This window comes from Gambusia affinis, linkage group LG22 (genome assembly GCF_019740435.1).
Source record: "Gambusia affinis linkage group LG22, SWU_Gaff_1.0, whole genome shotgun sequence".
Classification (NCBI taxonomy): domain Eukaryota; kingdom Metazoa; phylum Chordata; class Actinopteri; order Cyprinodontiformes; family Poeciliidae; genus Gambusia; species Gambusia affinis.
In genome coordinates, this window is record NC_057889.1 from 15,611,361 (window position 1) to 15,634,617 (window position 23,257).

The 23,257-nt window shown below is 41.3% G+C and overlaps 1 protein-coding gene across 4 annotated transcripts in view; it reads right to left on the bottom strand.

The window, feature by feature from the left end:
* Window positions 1–220: 220 nt before the first annotated feature.
* LOC122824995 (bromo adjacent homology domain-containing 1 protein-like) overlaps window positions 221–23,257 on the bottom strand; it is a 41,814-nt gene continuing 18,777 nt past the window's right edge. For 2 of the 4 annotated variants that reach the window (XM_044106009.1, XM_044106010.1), the window contains exons 2-7: window positions 9,853–11,610; window positions 6,317–6,672; window positions 6,066–6,225; window positions 5,481–5,560; window positions 4,739–4,830; window positions 226–4,615 (exon numbers count right to left, since the gene is read on the bottom strand). In XM_044106009.1, coding sequence (XP_043961944.1) covers window positions 4,426–4,615; window positions 4,739–4,830; window positions 5,481–5,560; window positions 6,066–6,225; window positions 6,317–6,672; window positions 9,853–11,590 — 2,616 coding nt within the window. In that variant the 5' untranslated portion in view covers window positions 11,591–11,610 and the 3' untranslated portion in view covers window positions 226–4,425. Of the gene's footprint in view, window positions 4,616–4,738; window positions 4,831–5,480; window positions 5,561–6,065; window positions 6,226–6,316; window positions 6,673–9,852; window positions 11,611–23,257 lie in introns of all 4 variants that reach the window. The other 2 variants (XR_006369570.1, XM_044106011.1) reach the window with 2 other exon arrangements.

Consider the following 23,257-nt stretch of genomic DNA (forward strand, 5'->3'; position numbering starts at 1 on the left):
GAAAACTTGGGAGGTCAGGAGAGAATTTAACAGCCATCTGCCGCCAATGTCTCACTACTGCCCTCACGTGGACACGATCATTATTACAGCTGATTGGAAGGAAACTTACCCACTTCCTGCTGACGTTCATGCCGTGACCTTTGGTTTCCTTTTCCGTCTACGTCCACAGTCATGTTCCGATAATTGCAAATAGCATATTTGCTTTTTCAAATAAAAGTAAATTGAATAAACTAAAAGAAGGTACCATTTGATACGACCTGACAAACTGACTGTTGGTTAAACAACGAGCAACATGCAACGAACCCTCCCCCCTCAAAAAAAAAAATGCAGTCACAGTTTTCACAAAGGACTTAAATTTTATAAATATTCTCTCAACATTACATTAAATCAGTTAGGATGATATAGTCTTTCAAATAAGATAAAATAAAAAAATCCAAGAGATCTTCAGAGAGCATGACAAAGTGACAGTGATCTGATACACAACTCTTTCTACTCCAAAAATATCTAAACTGTATATCCCACATTTTCCAAATATATCAAAATATATGCCAACAAGAAGCATCAATACAGGCCACAGAGAAAGCTGAATCTCACAGGTTGGTCGGGTGCTTTTGTCTAATGGAGTGAACACGCGCACACACACACACACACACGCACACACACACATCAGCGAAGGTTACTCAGTGTTTCACATCATAGTTTGCTGAAACTTCTTATTCCTGAGTGCTTGCCCAACCTTGTTGTCATGGAAATAAGGACACAACTGTCTCCATGCAAATAGCCTGTGGCTGATTAGGTTACTGAATGACAGCAGGCTATCGAAGTCCATGCGTTTTGCAAGGCTGGCCAGCACTTGGGAGGGGAGCACATGGCTGTCTGAGTTTTCCTCGGCTGCTTTTTCAGGAAGCGCCTGCATCTGGCCGGCGAACAGATAAGGGACGTTGGTGTGACAACATCTGTAATCTTGCTTTGCCTGACCACTAGGGGGCAAAGAGACATCTTTATGATTAATGATTAAGCTAGCATTAGCTTAAATGCTAATTTTGACTTTAAAGCTAAAGCTGACTTGCTGAATGGACTGAGTTAATGCTAGCCATCCAGCTAGTGAAAGCCAACATGATAATATCATTTATGCTAACGTTAGCATAATGTTTCCTCTATGCCGATCCACCAATTAACCTGAACAAGACAGAAAGGGATGCTCCTTGTAGAGTTTAAAGGGCAACTGTTTTGAAATACTGTCAGTCTACATCCAATAATACTTTACATCTTTCGCAAGTGACATCTAAACGTTTGCACCAGGGTTTCTGGTTTCAGCTTAGGACCTCAGAGGAACTTCCTGTCCCATGTTTGTCTCGTTTTGACTTCAGCTCGTCAATGAGAGCTCCGGTGACGCTTCTCCCAAACTACACGCCTAAAGGGATAGTTCAGAATCAACGCAGAGGGCGTTTGTTGAAGGTCGCAAGATATGAACTGCTCCTAACATTTACAGAACCTCAGTTAGAAAAAGTCCCGAACTGTCCCGTTAAGGTCGGTCCGGTTTCCGTTTGGCCACTTGGGAACCAAACTTAGGTCCTCCAGAGCGAAGGTGCTATTGGCGAAAATTGCTCTGGTCTCAACGAAGCTAACCTATGGTTATGTTTCTGCTACTAAACCTCATTAAGCTTCTAAGATGAGAAATAAACAAAAAAACTGCTTTCTATCCTGAAGCACAAATACGCAGGATCTACATAATAAGTCCCAAATAACTTAAAAACTGACATCTTAATATATTCAATTGTTTTCTCCATTTAAATATACTTTAAATATAATTATTACAGATCTTGCAAGGGAAAATAATAATAATTTCAACACTGTGCATTGGCCGTCTGCTTGTTTAAAGATTGCCCCGTGCGTCCTGGGGTTCAGACATGTTCTCCTTATAGTTCTCTTTCGTTTGGTCAAACATCGACTCTAGACCGACCTGATATCTACTGGGGGAAAAATAGAAAAGAAAAGAAAAGAAAAGAAAAGAAAAGCAATGCATATACTTTGTCAAGATTTCTTAAGTTCATTCTTCAAAAATAGTAATTCTAAAAAATATATTGCATGTGCCATCTTAGCAAATCGACATAATAAAATATTCTATAGGAGGAGGAGAAATTGTAAAGTAGTGAGAATATATAGACATATATCGATACCCTTTTCGAAGACTCCAGGGGGGAAAAGAAGGAGATGTAGGGTTTGATTTAGTTTTGAGTCAGGGTTGATGCGCTTCAAAAAGAAGAGGGGGAGATTTAAAGATGGCTTCAGAGAGAGGGGATCTTTTGCAGCTGGAACTCGAACGCACGCTGACGGGGAATGAAGTTGCAGGTTTGGAGGCAATGAGAGGGCGCGTGGTTTGTAATCAGCAAAAGCTTCATCTGAAAGCATGGAAACACCCCTTCAGTCCAGTCACACATCTATCACAGTGCTACGATTGCCTGCACAGCAAGACAGGACTGAATCCTGAAGCCTTCTGCACATCTAGTCACATTAACAGTGTGAATACGTACATAAATATATACCGAGTATTTCTAGGATTATATGTGAGGGGAAAAAGAAAAAGGAATTACTCTAGATCCATTCTGATTTCATCCAGTACGAAGAGCGTCGAGTTGCCATGGCAAACATGCTGGTCGACTCGTCTCTGGTCATCAAAACGAACAGTTTGCACAAACCGTTACATCCGTAATGTCTCCTTCGCGATAAAAACAGCAACACCCGAACAAATGCGCTACAGTAAGCCCCGCCTTTCACGTCCCGCCAATGTCTCGGCAGCTCCGATACGAAACAAAGAGGCGACCGCGTGTTTTCATGAGGGATTGGTTTTAGTGCAACAAAACATGGGGACAAGTGCTGACGACGAGACGGAGACTCGGGGCGTTCAAATTTGCGCCACATCCTCTGGTTCCTCCTGGACGGGCTGTAGGGATTAGGAATCAGGCGAGAGCTGGCGACATGAAAACTGTCCTAATCGTGGAGACTTGGAAGGAACTGAAATACAGTGCGGTGCAAAAGTATTCGCAAATTTTACGTCTCGTCACAACAACAAACTTAGATGTGCTCAACGTTGATTTTAAGTGGAAGACCAACACGCAGTAGTGCCAAAAAAAAAAAAGTCAAGTTTATCTCACAAACGAAATCTCAAAAGTTGACAATTTGTATTCAACGCCCTGATCAACAAATGAAGGAAAGAAGGAAAAGTGACCCATTAGCAAACATCCAGGAGTAAATGCTGCTGCTAGATTAATTTAAAATGAAGCTTTTTAGCTTGTTTCAAAAACACTTTGTGACGGGAAACACTAACACTGCACCCTATTCACTGTTGAACACAGTAGTGGAAGCATCATAATAAGCGAATAGAATACATGCCAAAATATTTAATCTGATTATAGTTTGTAAAAAAAACTAAATTTACATGACAGCTTCTCTATTATGTGCAACTTTGTGTTGGTCTAACGCATAAAAGCCGGCATGAAATACATCAAAATCCACGGTTGTAACACAGGAACATGCGTTACAACCGTGTGTTGTAACGCATGAATACTTTTGCAAGGTACTGTTTCTGCTTTCTGGTCTATTACATTAGGTACATAAAGTCAAAACATCGGTCGTCATGCGCAGCCTGATATCAGCGTGGTCTCGCCATTTACCTCAAATAAGCACAACACGCTTCTTCTTCAGTCAGTCGATTAACAAACTCGACTGACTGGGATTTTTGTCTCACCATATAAGTAATAACCATATGTTATCAGGAATACACGGTGATCTCTGCCTTCAAGCCCAATCAGTTGCTTGATGTGAAACTGTTTAATTCAGCGGCAGGAAAAAAAACTAAAAAAAAAAAAAACTGAAAACGCTCCAATTCCTCTAAAGCTACTTTCTTGCTTGGTTTGATTATCTAAAACCCTCCTAAATGTCACTATATTGAACCTCAGTGATAACACTCAACACACAAACACACACACACACACACACACGCACGATGTGCAGAGTCGAATCAGGGGAGAAAGGATGACACTCTCCATTAGCTGCTCTTTCACCCATGCTTGTCGGGTGGCGTTAACGCGGAGCTGACAGGGCCGGCCTCATGTTTCCCTGGAAGCACCGGAGCGGCGTGCCGGACCGTCGCTGCGCCGGCGGCTCTCAAACGGAACAAACATGATTGTTGCGCTAACGTGCTTCAGGGGAAGGAGACACGGTTCTGACCGGCGCGCCGCTCGACCTGGCGCCCGGCATTTCTGGCAGGGAAGGTGAGGTGGGGAAAAATCTGAGCGGACGGATGACTGAGCCGAGATTCCCTACGACATTCTAACTTCCTAAGTATGTAACTAAAGGGATCTGTGCTTCGTAATGTGTACATGCAACCCGACGGGGGAGAGACGGGGGGGGGAGGCTCCCGCTCTACTGCAGGTTCTTCAAGATGCGTCCGTATCGGAAGTCGTAGACGTGCCGGCAGAGGTACACCAGCTCGGGGTCGACGTCCATGGGCACGCAGCGGTGGGAGGGAGGGGCGAAGTCGGGCAGGAAGGGCACCATGCTGGCCCTGCCAGGTGGGGCGCCTTCGGCACGCCGCTTCACCAAGGCACAAAATCTGCAAACCAAACAGTAAGACGAGACGACGTGAAAGCAAATCTGTCGCAGGAAAGAGACGCCGAGACTCGACGTGAAAACAAATGACTCGTCAGTGTGTTTCTTTGTTTTTTTTTTTACTCACCGACAGTACTGGGCTAGAGGGAGAACGTAGCATCTGTCTTCTATGCAGGCCACACTATTTTCATCCTGATGCCGAGAGGCGAAAATCTCATTCTGAAACCAACAGTGGGTGTACAGCGTCACATCACCACAAGTGGGGGGTTTTTTATTTTATTTTATTTTTTATGCTGTGCCCCGAAAGACGACACAAGAAACAGCAACACTTTGCAGCAGTGAGCACAAAGGAAACTACAACTGTTCATGAGAGATTTGTTGAGGTGTATTTGTTTTACCATGCTAGAAAACAAAAACCAAAAAAACAGAAAAACGCTCTAGTGAGCTCACACTGCTGCTGACTTTCACTGGAAACATTTTCAGAGAGTGAAACCGTTCCTCTCCTTGTTCTAGGGTTTCTCCAAAGCTGAGATCGAAGAGATACCATCGTTTTTTTTTTTTCGTTTTTTTGTGGCAGTGTGGTTAAGCCGAGGAACCAAACAGCTATCGACAATCTCAGGGCTGCCGAGGCAAAGATAATGAAGTCTCCAGCAACAGCCACTGTCCACGCTATTGTGTGTAAACAACATTCTCCTCCATATCGCTGCTACTTGTAAAATGTATATCGAAGCACTTAAAAATACAATATGTACTGCATTAAGCTCATAACCGTAACAATAGATGTATTTCTGGCACAGAACAGGTTGCACAACCGTCACCGACCCACTGGGAGAAATTAATTCCTAGCTGCAGTCTGCCGAACGCCTCACCTCACAGTGTGCTCTGGGATCTCGGCCTCCCTGGGTGTGCTCAGGTCTGTAGTACCAGAAAAGGCTCATCATCAGCTCTCCTGAGGAAGACCAACACACAGATATCGGCTGAACACACTCTGCCGTACATTCTCGCACAGAGCATCATTGAACCGGTCGGTCATCTCCGCCTCTGTCCGTCAGATTCGTCTATAAAAGACGAACCCCTTTACAGATGTGACACAGTCAGCTGATCTGAATTGAGATATATGAATATTTAAATGTATTCGCTCTCTTTTTTTTGTTTTGTTTTGGGGGTTTTTTAGCTACATTTTTCAAAGTGTATGAGAGGAAATGAAGGGAATTTGGTGTCTTCTGAATAGTGCAGGTGTGCTGGGATGAAGGATGTGGAGTTCACAGTGTTCAACTGCATCAAGACGGGGTTCATCATCGCGGTTGTATACGCGTATGTGAGTTGTTCTTTTTGGCTCATGCCCTAAATTGTTTTTTATCCGCCACAGTGTCCTGACATTGCAATTCTGATTAGAATAAGTCGCTGCTCTGTTTTTCTGTGATTTATGGATAGCCTGTACCCTGACGTCTTACCTGTTTTGGGGTCCTCCCACAATGCTGATATCTTGGCGACATACGGCAGGGACTTCTTCCTGGGACCAGATCGCAGCAATACAGTGTCTCTGACACGGATCACTTCGCCGTCCCTCTCGACTCCCTCGTAACAGCTCCGCATTGCGGCCTCATCTTCTCCCTGGCATTACAAACATGCAGGATTTACTTTACAAAAGAGGAAGAATGTGGGAAGATTTACAAACTTTTCTCCCGAGAAGCAAGCAACTTACCGCAACGAAGACCTCCCTGTCTGTGGGGATGCCAACGGGCCGCCAGCCGTTCGTCGCACGTCTGCGGCTGATCTTCTTCTGCTTGCCGCTGCCGAGGCTTGGCACCGGGGTCGCCTGTTTCGTCAGGAGCCGGGTGTGGCCCACGGAGGAGCCGTTGGAGGTTTTTGTGCTCTGAGGGCATTCCTTAGCTAGCTTTAACATGGCCAGGGGCTGATCTCGGCCAGACAGAGGCGTCAGCAGGCGGCTTTTAGTCTGTGTGGCAGTGGGCACACTGGACAGTGGACACTGGGCGATTGGCATGGTGGGGGGAACCAGAAGGGAAGGGCTGTGGTCGCCCTGTGGGGTTGTGTAAGCCTCTGGAAACAGCATGGAAGCACACATTTATCATCCATCCAAGTGCTTTTTAATTTCACCTCAGAGTTTTATAGTACAGACTTAGCTGGTCTGGTATGATTGTAATCCTAACTCGAACAATGTTAGCAAGAATAACTAACAGAGGACCCAGATTAACCTAGAAATCATCAACCATGTAGGATCTTGACTAGCTTGACTGAAACAATTTATAGTACCAAATAAACTATTTTCTCCCTTTCTTCTACTTTTTGGCTCAATTCTTTGACTTTTGTATTTGCTCAGATTATTTATGTCATAATTTTGTTCAATGAGCTGAAACTTTTAAGTCTGTGTGAAACTGAGGATTTCCCAAATCTACCTGGCCAAGGTTTCCCCCAGAAAACTTGCTCAGCCCAATGGTTGGGCGTTTGGCAGTCATTCATCCTGCGGCCCGTCGCATTTACGAGTTAAAAAAAATGTTTAAAGTTGACAGGAAATTTGAAAATGTCACTCGATAATTATGTGTTATTGAAAGATTGGGAGATAAATACCTGAACACCAAATATAACGTATTAAAAACGCAAACATTTTAAAAAGACTTACATAAATCTGTAATGCTAAGCATGGTGGGGGCACAAGTAAAGCCTGGTGGCCCGCCAGGCTTGTAAAACACTGGGGGAAACCCTGCACAATCACCCCTACTCTTACATCATCATCATCATCATCATCATTTGTGATTAAGCAAATTTGTTGGGTTGATTACTAACAGACCTTTAGATAAAAAGGTAACACTTTATTTGACGCGGCATTCGCAAGACTGATGAGACATGTTCATAAGCGTGACATAACGTCTGTCATGAAGGTGAAGAAAGTCTTCATGAATGTCTGACTGCCGCCATGATGTGTCATTCGGTAAATAATGACACTTTTAATGCAAAGTTGACCATTTTAATGGACTTTTAATACAAGTTTTAATGCAACTTTGTATTTACAGTGCCATTATTTACTGGTTTAAACCAGGTTTAAAGTGACCTAGTCAAAGTCATTGCTGCAATAAACTTAAACAGGCAATTTATGCTTGAAATCTGCTCGATGTGACTGAACTGAAACAGTTCTGGACTCAAGGAGTGGGACAAAATCCCACAAGTTATGTAAAATTCTCACTGCCAGTTATTGCCGTTGTTAGGCTTGGTGGGCAATTTACTCTTCTCCAAAGAGTCAGATTGTTCAAGAAAACTTTTTCCCCTCAACTAATGAAATAATAATTTGAAACCCAGTTCTCACATTTCGATTGTGATATCCTCTGAAACAACACGTAACAAAAAAAATAATCAAAACAAAGGTGGTAATCTGTGGTTATACTATGTCCATATTGACAAAATGTTATAAAATCACAGTGAATGATGTTAAGAGATATGCAGACGCAAAAAAAAATAAATAAAAAATGCAGCTTTACTTGCTGCTAAAATTTGTTTTAAGAAGGCATTCACTTCTACTTTATGACAAATAAAACTGTTTTAGTGTAATTTTTTATTTTATTTTTTTATCCCTGAGCAGCTGAATTGGTCCAATCAATAAAACAAAGCAATCAGTTCTGACCCAGGTTCCAATAAAGACAACCTGCTGTCCAACATTCTCAGCTAACAGGAGCAAAGGGGGGGATTTGCTCAAGGCTCGACGTTCTCCTTCCAACACAAACACGGACAGTTGCAAGCATCTACAAAAAGGCTGCTTTTGTTTTGAAGTGTGCTAGGATCGCATCTTGATTTACTCGGTCAAAAAAAAACAACAAAAAAAACTTTTAAAAAACCCCCAACCTGACAGATTTAAAGAGAGAGTTTTATTACAAGACGTGGTGGAAAACAGACGTGGTAGATTTTGCCTTCAAGACGGCAGACAGACTTGCAATCTTTTTGGGTTCTCACAGAATTAAAGACGGTTTAAGGCGGTCATCAACATTTCTTCCATCCACTTAATTTAATTATCATCTATTACAGATTTCCTTATTTTGATGATGTAAAAAAACAAAAACAAACAAACAAACAAACAAAGAAAAAAAACCACTAGAATTGGGTTTAAATTTATTGTTCGTCTCAAAATTAGACATACAACTTTAAATATATGCCCAACTATTCACTCCCCTCTTTTTTAAGTGGCTTATTAACTTCTCCTCATTGACCACAACTAACAGCAGCTTTCCTTATTTTATGGTGAACAATGTGGTCATGGTCAGAGAGGCAGAGTAGACCAAAAAAAAAAAAAAAAAAAAAAAAAAGCTAAAAAGTTGCTAACATTTAAAGAAAAACCTAGAAGGACTTTCAGGGATCCTCAGGAATTATGGAATAAGACCACTTACTTTGTCTTATCATAAGTAAAAACAGAAAGCTAAAACCAAACACATAATGACAAGATATTATCTTTTTTTATCATACCATCTTTATTATACTTCTCCTCATTTTTTATGTTTTACTGCGATGCCTTTTTCTGGCCCTTGACATATAATACAATAGTCCTAGCAGGATAAGGAAATATGGGCGTTAAAGCTTGGGACCAAATTTGACTTCCAAACTGTCAAGACCATAAGCATGCAGAGAAATTAGCTATAAAAGTTAAAAGTCAATCTTTTATGGCGGCCATCACAAAGCCCTGACTTTTGTGAGCAGAGCTGAGACTGGCTCAGTGAGCTAGAGGGCCGATAATCAGACTCAATCACAGCCATTTTGTCAAGAGGACTGGGCCAGAATTTCACTAAACTAATATGAGACGCTTGTGAAACCAAAACATTTTTATTCAGGGCAATTGTAATACATTTTAACTTCTAAATTTGAGAAAAAAATTCTGGTCATTCTAATTGGATAAAGCAGGACAAGTTTAGTTAGCTTTAATGTTTGCAGTTTTCTGGTCTATCTCTGATCTTTTAAAAGCCTGACATGCTCATCCTGATTTTGCCTAAAAAGTCACTAAGTACAGCGACAAATTTGGCAACAGTATCTGTTAACCTGGTGACCTGGTGGGTGGGTATGTCAGTCAGGCTATTTGTCATTGCAGACTAAAAGGGGAAAGTGGCTGATTTCCAGACCTTTGAAGAGGCAGATATGATCGGTGGACAACATCGGTTTCACATTTAAGTATCGGCCGATCACCAACCACCCAAAACTAAGAAAATCCGGACGGATTCATCGGTTTTCGTTTTTTTCACTCACCTGTCTTGATGCTGTGCGTACATCCGGTGCATCCTGCACTAAAAGAACAACCGCTGCCCGTCACTGGAGGCAGCGCTCTGTAGCTGTAGCCACTGATCCCGCAGGCATCTCCGTAACAGGGGGAAGCCACAGAGTTGCAGTAGGCGGGGTGGCCTAAACCGGACGGGTGCGACACCTGACCCCCCAGGAGCTTGGATCCGGTAATGCGACTGGGGCACAAGCCGGTGGAGCTGAAGTTGAGAGGCCGCGTGGCCAGGGATGCTGAAGTCTGTCCAGTGTGCGTTGGGTGGGTGATGTGGACGTAGTAGCCGGGGAAGCAGTGGTCAGCGGTACAGAGGCATGGGTGCGGGGTAAGGGCGAGTGCTCGGTGTGTGTGGGAATGTGTGAGAGATGGTGAGGTTACTAGGCACTCTGGCTTCACGGGGGTCATGGCTGAGTTTAGAGACTGGTCATCGGAGTCTCCGTACGGCTGCTGGCCGAGGAAGCAGGCCAAGCGGTGGCAGTACTCCACAGAACCCTCTGGGGGACAGCAGTAGTATGGGCTCAGTTCGGTTTCCAGTTGCTCCTCCTTCACCTGCTTTAGCGGGAAACCTAGCATGCTACGAGACTGATACCCTGGTTTGGTCAGGCGGTGGGTGCAGTTGCTCGTCTCCCGCTCCACCTTGGGTTCAAAGTCCGCTTTTTTCTTGCAGGCTGAACAACCAGTGGGCGGTGGAGGGGGCTTCTTGCCTTTCTTTTGTAAGTGGTGCTTGTTTTGGTGCTTTGGGGTGGAGGCCGCGGCAGGAGCCATAGAGTTGGACGTAACGGTTGCGGTGGGTGCTGCCTTTACTCTCTGCTTACTGGTGGCTGAGGAGCTTGTTAACTTCAGCAGGGCTGCAGCATTGAGTCCAGCTAGTCGTCTTGGTGCAGGTGCGTCTAAACACTCTTGACTCATCCAGACTCTTTCATAGCCTCGGCTGGTTTTAGCCTTCTTGCTCGGCTTAGGACTTTGGCACAGTTCAACCTTGTTGGGTGGAGAGACTTTACTAATGTTGCCTCGTGAGGCTTTCAGACTTCCAGCCAAAGAACTTCTGGCTGGATCCAGAGAAACCGCTCCGTCCAGAGGATCCTCCTGCCTTCTGGCCTGTTTGGCTACTGGTTGGGCGTCGGTGGGTCTTTCAAGCAGTAAACTATTCACTGCCTCAGCATTGAGAGACGCCAGTCTGCGCTTGCGTGGCTGTAAGTCTCTCAGCTCAGGATAGTCAGCCAGACCTTTGTGTTTTGATTTCAGTTTGGTTTTTGGTAGTGACTTTGCCTTCATCCTGTCTCTTGTTTTGTCCATTTGGGGTTTGGTTTTGGGCCTGTATTTTCCTCCTTTGCCTTTAGACTTGGGCTTTTCACGTGAGCCTTCCTCCAATCGGGTAAGGAGAACATGGCAGCTGAGCTCCTCCTCTGGATTCCCACCCCGACCACGTAGCGGGTACAACTTTCGGACCCGTTTCTTGTCTCGCCTTTGCTCAAGCTGTCTGCTCTCATCCGACTTTCTCCTTCCTTCTCTCTTCTCGTTCATCCTCTTGGGCTCTTGGTCTTTCCTTTGTCTTGTGACCCCACTTATCTTCTTTGTCCTGCCGAAACGTAAGGTACGCTCAGGCCAGTCGCCGCCCATAGTGCCACCATGAGGCCAGGTATGGCTGGTGTCCCACCAGTCAGAATTAGTGTGGTTCTGCCTCAGGGAAGCGGTCTGCCTTGCATGGGTCATCACATGTTTCTCCAAAGCGCCTAAAGAAAAGAAGCAGAGGTTAGTTTAAAACGTTTTGCACATAAACTGAACTTTAGGCTTATATATCTTGAGAAGTTTGGGTTTTATTTTCTAAAAGAGAAGATATAAGAGAGTTGAAGCAATACAAAATAATCAGTCAGACACTGGATGGACAATTTTACATATCAGACAACTTTCACAAATGCATCTCAGTGAACTAGTTAAAGTAGTTGTAATTGAAATACATTTTTGTTTTAGCTTTACGCCACAATCATCAAAATAAAAAAATAACAATAAAAATCATTGAAATATATCATTGAATATCACCATGTGTAATGAGTTTATATACGAGTTTAAATGCTGGTTTTAATTGCTGAAATAAATAAAGTTTCAAAGGATTTTTCTTTTTTTTTTTACTTTTTACAGTGCATCTGTATTGCTGTGACTCCAAAATATACAAAAGCTGGGGGAAAGATCTGTATTTATTTGGGTGAGAGACACAGAAAACAAAAAGCAAAACAAAGACCTTTCGTACAGTTTTATGTAAACAACAGCAGCAAATGACCGTGTGCCTGAAGAGGCTTAGTGAAATTCTTCACCCCAAGGATTTTTTGGACATGACCGCATCGTGAACTCCAGCTACTAAAATGTTTCTGATCCTGATTTCTGTGCTTATGGTGCAAAATCTGACACACTCCCTTCTTATAATTATTTTGTTATTAGCCAGAATACACACACACACACACGCACACACACACACACACACACACACAGCATGTAAAGCGACAGCTTGTTAGAACCAGTTGTTTAGTCTCAAATGTTTGTTTTGATAAGTGATGAACCAAAACAAAAAGAGAAAAGAAAAGAAAATCCTTCCTCAAATCATTTCTCTCGGTGGAGATAACTGAGACCAACAAACAAGTTGACTGAAAGCAAATTTAAATGGTTTCACATTTTTGGTGTCAACAATCAAAATAAACTACATCCACTAAAAACTTACAAAATATATATAAAAAACAGCTTCGATAACTAAGCACTGGATTTACAAGACAAATTATAAGACTTATTGAAAAGAGATAAATAATGCCCATTGATGAATCAATCCTTTAATATTGGGTAGAAGGTAAAGTGAAGTCATAAAGTGGAGGTTGTAAAGGTTGGTTGCCTAGCAGCCAAATGGGATGTTTTAAGACGCGTGAAAACTGTTACAAAAGCTGACATTGTTGGTAATCTAATTTAATCAATACCTTCATTTCCTTTTTCATTTCGTTTAACGGCATTGTTGTACAAAAACACCTTTGGGTTAGTAGGCCCACCTATTTCATTCGTCTTAAAGGGACAGTTCAGATTTTTCAAGTGAGGCTCTGGGGAGTTGTAACCAGAAGGCAGCGTTGTCTTAAGCAAACCCAAGAGTCCAGCTGAAGACCGGTCAAATCTGCAACATGTTGTTTTAGTCACTGAAAATTTAGATTAATTTATTTTACACAACCCTATGTTTATTCCAGCAGTCTGTATGCTGAACATGTTTTATTTTCAACACAATTTGACAACCAGTGACACTAAATCAGGAAAAAATAAATAAATAAATAAAAACAATAAAAATAATAATAATTAATGAACTCCAGCCATTAGTAGTTTTATATTCTAGATTTTGTGAAACGAGAGGTAAAAAAAAAAAACCCTGACTTTTTACAACAACACATATAGAAACATTAAGACTTTATTGTGATCCAGTTCAGCTAAAATCCGTGTTTTGCCGGACGTGGTCTAAAAAAAAATAAAAATAAAGCACCGACACGACCGTTCTTTGTTTTTTCACAAACAAAACGAAGAATAAAGAAAAATCTACTTCTGATTTTACTTCTCCAAGTCATTTTAGATTTTGAATGAGAAGAATTGTACTTTTTATTTTAAATTACTGAGATTTTATTCGATATTGTAGTTATTGAAGCCTGGAAAAGTGAGGTGAAACATGTAACCGAAAACAGAAAACGTGCTCACAGGAAGTAGAAACAAATTACAAATATTGTTGAAAAATTGACTAATCTTAAACATACTGATGGATGGGTTACTTGAGTACATATTAAGACTTCAGTTGCTTTAATTTTTAATTTTGGGCGGCTGAAATCATTTCTAGGCTTGCCTGGAGTAGTTACTCTAGAAATCTTACCTCCACAGAATCTTATTTTAAAAAACCCAAACATTTCTTTTAAAACCAAACCAAGACCAAACCAGTGTGACTTTGGCCAGCTAAATCCACACCGCTGCAGACCGTCACGGAAATTCAGCACCGAAAGCTAAAAACCATAAAGGAAGTCTGGGATGTGGAGAAAAACGATCCAAAAAATTCCTATGATTTTCATTCAATTGTAATTCGCTCTAGAGGGAAATTACAAAAACGGAAGTCTGTCCCCTTCAAGTGACGATGCAGAAATTGAGACAAACCTGCCAGTGAGTGAATTTAAAGAGCTCGTCTCCACACGCAGCACTGGAACAGGATTTCATGCTTCGTTGTTCGGAACGCAGCACTGAACGCCGATGCCACATTTATGGCCTCTATTTGAAAAGCTTAATTTGAGCCGAGTAAGGTTCGACTCTTATTAAAAGGCCCATCTGCTCTGTGTTATGGTAAGAAGCGCTAGTGGGTGGAGATAGCAAAAAAAAAACAACAAACAAAAACAAAAAAAAAAACAACCAACTGGTTAGTAGGTGCTTTAAATATCTCGAGGGGAGAAATTTTCAACACCAGAATGAAGAAAATGCTTCCAGAGAGTTAGTGTGTAAGAGATTTATGTGCTTTAAGGAAACAGTCACTTACAAACACAGCTGTGAAACAGCAGCTCTGTCTGTTTTCACAGATCTGTGTGACCCCAACTCTTGTTGTAATGTCACCAGAGAAGCCATATTTTAAAATACCTTCCTGAAACATTCATTCCTCTTCAACTATTCAATTTTGTCACCTGGTTATTAAATACACTGACTGGGGATTAATATGACAGAACAGCACATAATTGTAAAATAGACAGAAAATTCTTCATTTGGAAATCTGTTAAGTGCGGTGTGTAAATATATTCAGCCCTTTGCTGCAGTTGGAGCTGCAGTACGACTCTTTCGGCTTCTGCCACAGATTCTCTACTGGAATATGGCCTGGACTTTGACTAGGCCTTTCTAACAGATGAATAAGCTTTGATCTAAACTGCTCCATTGTAACTCAAACCTTAGCAGCATGCTAAGGTTTGTTGTCCAGCTGGAAGGTGAACCTCGACGCTGCAGCTGAGCAATAAGGCTGAAAGACCTACTACCAGATAATTGTTTCATATCAGTTGATATCAATAATCTGATATCAATCAGTTTTTATTTTAAATTACTGGAATACTCCAAAGCTGGCAACATGATTTTTTTTTCAGTTTTGTCCAGTTTCTTCTTGAGCATTTTCTCCCTTCACTCCATGCCATTATTTGTTTGTTTATTTTTTTATTTTTGAGAAATTATGTTACTCAACAGGTTGTTTCTAGGTAACCAAAGAGTGAGTGAGTTAGTTGATGCCACCAACCTAGCTTAGCTGACCATGAGAGGTTGAGCGGCTAAAGCCTTTCCTCTGCCTGAATCCCCCAGTTTCTGGATCAGCATTCACTGAAACCATCAGCTGATATTGATCACGTGTTTATTGTAATATACATTGTTCTTGATTTATTGCCTGGCCCTAAACTTCCAATCTGTGGCTTCATTCATCTGTCTTTTTCTACTGTGTAAAAGTTCATCCGGACAGAATGATGCTGCCACTACCGTGTTTTATGAAAGGCTTGAGGTGCTTTTTGCATGAATCCCAAAAGGTTTGAATTTAATTTAACATGACCAGAGCGTCTTCCTCGTGTTTTACCACATAAAACCTCAACAAAACACATCCAACATAGTGACTGTAACATAATATATTGTTCAAAAAATGTCAACTAGTGTCACTACTTTTTGATTGCACTGCCTTTTGACATTAAAAATATATATATTTTTAAATGATTTTATGCAAATATTCATTAACTGTAATTGGAATAGTGCCTTCCGCTGGAGGGACTGACTGTCTCCTCTGTTCGTTTGCAGACTTTTTTCCAGCCTGTAAGTCACTTGCAGACTTTTGAACCACAAGCAAACACTTTCTACATGATAGAAATTTACCTTCGTTCTACTTTCTCCTGACTATCTTTTTTCTTACAACTTACAAGAGCTTTTTGTCCTATGTGATTATGTTCCATAATTAGTCTCAATAGGATAATGAAATCCTCCCCCATACAGGCAACTGACATGCATTTTTATCCTCATGCTCGTCTCTGTTCGCCTCTTGTTCGAAATGTGAGCAGATACAAATGCTGTCATTAAAATTCGCTTTAGCTCACGCTGCTGTTAAGCCCTGGAGAGAATCATGACGAGGATTTCATTAGGTGTCGGGAGTTTCGTCAGCGGCGGAGCAGGTCGAAAGCTGCCGACTGCTCAAAGTTCACAGCGGATCCAGATTCGTCTGCAGTGTAAACACGTTGCAGGCTAACGACTCCAGCTGACATGACAGCTCTTTACGAGTCGAGCGCTGGCAGGACTACTCAGACATGTTGGATTCTGTCCGCTCCAATCTGACCGGGCTCGTGCAGCCTGAACAAGACGAGTCCGGAGTAAATGAGCGAAGCTGGCAAAAAGGCGAGGAGGATGTTTAGCCGCGGGGCTTCTGAGCCAGGTTGCTCCGGAGGGCTCGAGACTGAACCAACGAGATCCCAGACCGTCTGCACGGTGCCCCACCTCACTAAATCTTTACAATACCAAAACAGCTTCAGGAAATGATGCCCTCGCAAAGCTTTTTGAGTTAAAACAAAAAAAACAAAAAAAAAAAACAGGTAGTGTACAGGTTTAAGCAATGACATTTTTACCTCTTGGCCAAGATGTGGGAAAAATATTCACACCTCATGGGATTTTGAGAGGTTTTGTCGTAACAACTGAAAGTATTTCAACGCACAAATAAGCACATTAACGTGAAGTAGAAGGAAGAGAGTACATGGGAAAAGTATGCCAACTTAAAATTTAAATTGTTGCAGCTCATTAGGAAAATCTGTCGACAAGACAAGTATTAGCTGTGCACTCGTAAAAACCTGGTCTTTATGAAAGAGTGGCAAAAAGAAAGTTGTTTGGGGGGGGGGGGAACGCATCAGAAATCTGATTTGCACGTAAACATGTGACTTGTGTCAAACTGAACTTATTGAGATTTTCATATTTATTGATTCTCTCGCTGAACAAACATGGGAGAAAAAAGTAAAACTAACAATCCCAACAATATGGACACCTTTGTTTTGTTTTGTTTTAAACATTATTAATTGGAATTTATTGTGACAATGATAGATCTAAGTTTTTATGAGAAATTTATCATGATTAATGATAAACAATATAATTAATGCCCACGTCTGTTTACGGGTATGCACTACTTTGTGTTGATTTTTCCACATAAAATCCCAACAACCTGCCTTGGGGTTTGTCGTAAGACGACAAAAGGTGAAATCATCAGAGAGAATAAACATTTCTGTAAGGCTCTCCAGTTTAGCGGTGTGACCTTGTGGGCTGAGAGTGACATTCGGGTCTCAAAAGATGCATTCCATTTTCTTTTTCTTGTAAAACTAATTAAATAACCTGCCAGATAAATGACTCTCGGCACCAGAACAATCAATGCCCCATCATCCTCTGTCATTTCCGAGAGCCTCTCACATATCAGTCAATCACCAATTTCCAGTGTGAGCCCGACCCAATCAATCACTTATGTTTTCAAACCCTGAACGCAGCGATTCGCCGTCCAGCAGAGCCAATCAGGATGCACATGCAGCTTAATATTTCACACTACACCCCACTCCCCCGCCAGCGTGGCATTCTCTTGTGTGGAGGCTCTCTGACCAAAATGCAATTTAGTTCTTTAAACACAGTTGGGCCTGGTGATCCTCAGGAAGTAATTTCCCTTTTATGGGAAGATCAATGACCCTGTGCTCTGTCTCTAATTGGTTAGAAAGCGGAGCATTAGATGCTCTCAGGGCATCAAACAGCAGACGCACCAGGACTCCTCCGCTGCGCTCAACACGGTTTCTCAAGACTCCACTTGAGATCTAATGATCTCGACGATAAATGGACACTCTGTTAGGAAAACGCACCGATTTCTGATTATTGCAATGATAATGGAAGCAGGCGACTGCTAGAAATCGACGTCGCGCTCGCATTCGATTCAAAAAATGAAACGGAAAGTAACGCGACGCTAACTGTGCATGAAATGTGATGGCATTAGTTCAAGGCGTTATCTGCAGAGGGTCAGAGGACGAAACTAAAAAAAAACAACAAAAAAACAAAAAAAACACAACTTCCACAGAGGGAGATGAAAACGATGCAACAGAATCTCACCCCACTTTTCATTATCGACCATTATTAACAGTTTTTTTTTTTTTTTGCATCTTTTTATCATTTTGCTGTAACATCTACAGTTTATCTGGTACATTCACAGAATCTGTGAATATTTCACGAAGGACAGCACAATATAACGTCATTAATAAATAAGCATGTGGTACTCATACGTAGGTTTCATTGCAGATTCGCAGTTGTGTTCAGACAGATTGGGAGGTCCGGATTTAATCTGTGTAAAGACCGACTACGAAACAAAAACAAGTAGCAAATTTGCATATTATAGGGTAGGATAATTATAAACTACAAGCATTTCATCTGAACAGATTAAGGTGTTTTGATCATAAGTTAAAGCCACAGTAGAAATAATTATGATAAAGTATTTAGCATATTTTCTAAAAAAACAAACAAACAAACAAAAAAAAAACATGTTTAGTATAAATTCAGACACAAATAATGTTTTAACTTCTGTCCTGCCTGTGTTGTAGCCTGTGATTGGCTACAACCGGGTGGGTAGTTTAGAGACTTTTCTACTGTCATAAAGTACGTCCCATGTGATCAAATAACAGCCACAAATAAGACAAAATGTGTAAAAAAGAAAATAATACTAACAGTAAGTTACTGGAGATAAAAAAAAATCTTACCAAGGCCTTCTGGTTTTACCGTTAATCCTTATCTTTGCTGTTCCACAAGAACCGCCTCAGGGATTCTTGAACAAGCTGTCGACATTTTTTTGTTCCATTTTTAATATCACAAAGTAACAAGTAAGCAGATAAAAGTAATTAAAACGCAGCCACTAACCGACATGGTTCCAAAAGCTTTCCAAAGTTATCCAACTCATCCGGGTTAGTTAGTTCTACGGAGCTCCATACATGCAGGGTGAAACAAAGAGCATGATTCAGGAGGTGAATCTGAACACAAAATGTTAATATTTTCTGAAAACAATAGAAATTAGTTTTAATGTTGCAGAATTTTTACTAAAATGGTCGGAATGGAAGAGCTTTGGTACGGTTTTGTCAATTAACAACGTCACATATAAGCAAGTTTAGACAATGGATACAAGGTTTTCCTCCAGAAAACTTACTAAGCCTGGTGGTTGGACGCTAGGGCAGTCATTCATCCAGCAGCCTGTCATGTTTTTGAATTACAAAATGTTTAAAGTTGACAGAAAATTTGAAAATATCACTTGGTAGTTATGTGTTATTGAAAGATTAATACCGGAAACACCAACTATAAAGTCTTGAAAAAATGCAAACATTTTAAAAAGACTTAAATAAATAAGTAATCCTAAGCCGGGTGGGAGCACAAGTATAGCCTGGAGGCCCGCCAGGCTTACAATACACTGAGGGAAACTCTGGGATACATGCAATAAAACCACAGGAACATGGTCGAGGCTGTTTACGAGCAATTCCCTCTTAGCAATTCTGTGCCAACATTTGATAATAAAAGTAAACTTAAATCACTTTGGAGTTGTCTTGATGGACAGACAAAGTATATAAGTTATCCCCCAGCTATCACTAAAGTCTGTTATTTGGGAAAATTATAGTTGCTTGTTCAGCTACATTGACGATTAGGGATGGAAATCAATAAACAGAATTAATCCACTTTCCTGGCCGTCTTAGTCCCTACACACACGAAAAAAGTAATTATAATGTTGGATTTTTCTACATTTGTAACTGCAGCGTTATCCTTTATAATGAAATAGTTGATTTTAAGCACTTTTACCCATCTGTACAAGAGGCTCCAATAAATGGTGCTTGAACTACTTTCCTCTAATGTTGAGTAAAAGCAGTCCCTCTGCATCTCCGTCTTGTTTGAAACTCCAACGCTCTGCATCCGCATTTATCTGGCGCGGGTTACACAAGCAGCTTCCTCAAGACAAACGCCATCAGACGTTCAAAAGACGAAACTTCAAAAATGCTCTGTGATCCGATGATGAGATCTGAAGTCAAACGCCGGCGGCGCGTCAACCCTCCCGTCTCCTCATTCAGGTTCGGCAAATTAAGAGAATGTGACAGACATCTGGGCTCCACATCTGTCCATTATTGATCGGAGAGTCACCCCCGCCTGTTGGACTCATGGTGACGCAGCAGGTTGCCGTCAGCTCGTGTAGCCGTCGCCACACTGTACGCGTAATGCACCGCCGGCTCACGCAATAAAAATGAAACGCTGTAATTTCACTGAGGTGAAGAATGAAGCCGAATCCGATATGGGTTTTGAAATCCATCTGCTGGATGCTGTATTTAAAATACTAGGTGAGTGTACATTTTCTGGTTTCTATGGTTTATATCTGCGCCATCTGACCTGAATATGACATGTGCACACTGAGCCTACACAGTGCATAACAGAACCCAAGTGCTTACCAGGACGGAGGCTCAACTAAATGACTAGAGTGGAGATGCACAGTAAAATCACCATGACTTCAGTAGTAGCTGTTAAAAAGAACAAGAGTCAAAATTCAACACTTCAAATTGAGATTTTACAGAATTGTACTTACACAGTAAATAATAAACACATTAGAACTGTTTTTTCCTCATGTTCTCGGGTTTCATCAGGCCAGAGGTTCCCAAAGTGTGGGGCGCAGGCCCTAGGTGAGCCATTGCAGGGGTGAGCGGGGAGCGGTATGGATGAATGAAATTTTTTTTTACAAAAACAGTAACACAAAAGTGTTTCACTGTAAAGATGGTTTGTAGTGTGTTTTGTTACAACCTGAGCTTCAGTGGAGTTTGAAAACAAAATATGTGTTTAGGTTTATGTCTGGTTGAACGATGCGTGTGCCCAGTTGATTTTTCTTTTTCAGGGGGATTTTATCGTAATCCATAGGGGGGCCCAGAGAACCTTTGGGAACCACTGCATCAGGCTAATCTTTTCTGTTTCAGATCAGTTAGATTTAGCAACATGTAATTCAAGAGCTAGATGACAGAAAGATCCAACGGATATGTTTACATACAATGAGGTTAACCGGCTTTAAAGCTGATGAGAGAGCACAGACAATGACATCCTGGCACTGTAGGGTTGTCCCTCATCAATTCACCACACACATTAAATATTAATTTAATGCAGCCCTTCAAACAAACTGCTTCCAGCTTTACATAGAAGAAAAGAAAAAAAAAAGTCTCCACATGTCCGGTTTATCAAAATTTGAGATTCCTGAAGGTGCCAACTTGATCTGATCAAAATATCAACAGCATGGGGATTTCCAGTCATTGTGCTATTCAGACAGGATTCTGTTCAGAGATTAATGTGTTTTGGTGTGAAATTTGTGCATCACCCCAGTGAAAGGGCAAAGAAGAAAAACCCTCGTGAAAATATTGACTGAAGCTGATGAGAGAAGCTGATTATCCTCAGCAAAAGGAGTCCAGAGAAAGTCTAGCCAGACTCAATGCCAGAAAGAAGAACAAAACAAAACTGCATACCAACATCTGGTTTCAACTGCATTGCACATTGAATTGTACTGTAAAAACTAATCAACTATTAATGTTTTCCTTAAATGTTAATTTAAGGAAATTAAATTAATGGATAAAAGGCGTTTACGGCTTCAAACGCTCTCCCTAAGTTCTAGCCATTAAAAACACACGTTCAGAGTCCAGCAGTCTGGAGAAGAATATTATCAATACATCTAGTGTGACACTTGAAATATAATGTCCTAATAAATATTGCATCCAAGCAGTGGTTTGATATTGCACTATAGCACACAATGAGGACCGTTGATGACTCTCATCCCAGCTGCTTTGCACTCAGCTGTGAACTGCGTCGTCCCAGTCATGGCTTAAAGACACCAACAGAACCAGAAAGCAAAGACGAAACCCTACGGTTCTTGAACAAGGAGCCTCCCCACCCCCTCTCCATGACTACATCTTGAAATCTCGTTTGTAAGCGCCACAAACAGAACCAGCCTCGGCCTCGTGCTGAGGCCCGGTTTGCGTACGACGACGGGTTTGCCCATAAACGCATCCCCAGGTACAATGACCTCTTGTACAGCCCCCTTGCAAAGTAATTCTAAGTATTGTGTCCTTAGACTGTAATAGATAGAGATAAATCAGTTCTGCTTTGTTAGAAAAGCACAACTGTCTCTTCTGGTTAGTCTTTTCAGAGAAAAATCGATCAAAATAAAAGATCCGCCAATAAAGATGGCTGACTGATCAATCGGCGCGCCCCTTTGTTAGTTCTCACTCAACAAAAGAGAAAGCAACAGCAGGGGAAAGAAGAGACTAGAGAGGATATATGGAGTATAAACCACATAAGAGTTATAGTTAGAAGTCAGAGGGTAGGAGTGGGATAGCAAGAGATACATCTAATCTCTGACAAGCGAGAGGAGAAATGCGGTGTGTGTGTGTGTGTGTGTGTGTGAGCATTTCGCACAGAGTGCAAGAGATAACCTCATGGTCACACAGTTTTAATAACAGCAAGTTCTTGAGACAGAAAGCAATCAGGGAAAATTTTCTTGTCAGGGTAACAAGTCCCGGTCGAGCTCCGCAGACCCCGTCCTGTGTAGGTAGAGGTTGCCAGGCAACGGGGGACAGAAAGGTATGCTGGCGTTTTAAAAAAGCAAAATAAAGATTATCTGCATTTATAAATCAGCGTCCCACAGATTACGCGTGTGCCTGCCCCCCGGTGAAAGTAAGAAGTGCTACAGCTGGCAGCGGTGTAGAGTTTCCAAAGAAACATGTTGACTTAGAGAAAGTGAATGATTAAATCTAGACCGAGGCAGAGAAACGCAGGAAGATGTGATGTGGTATGTTTGCAGTTTTGAACGACAATTTGGACAGTATTCAAAACTGTGACTGGTAAGAATACTTAAAATTCATGTATCGACTCAACGATAGAAGACGTTTTGAGTCACTGTAATTCTGTTCTTTATAGGACTGAATGAAAAACTTTGAAATGGCTTTTTAAAGGCCTGTTTTGTTATGGTTTTGTTTAATTTCATGCCATTATCAAGACATTTAAGTCCATTGTGATTTAAATTTAGTCTGACAGTCTAATCCAGCTACAGTAATCCATTTGGAAAATTGCAAAAAAAAAATTAAAAAAATATTTAATGGCAGGTTTTTGATTTGAAATCTACATTTATTTTTAAATATCTCAACCACCAACTTTGGTAGCAGATAGTTAGGACAATGATAGCTTAGTTTTCAATATTTTTACAGAAAAACAATCTGAAAAATATTTATTAGTGGTTTAATATGCAAAATTAAACATTATCATGAGAGTTACGGATAAATATTTAGAAAAGTTTAAAGCAAAGCTAAATTA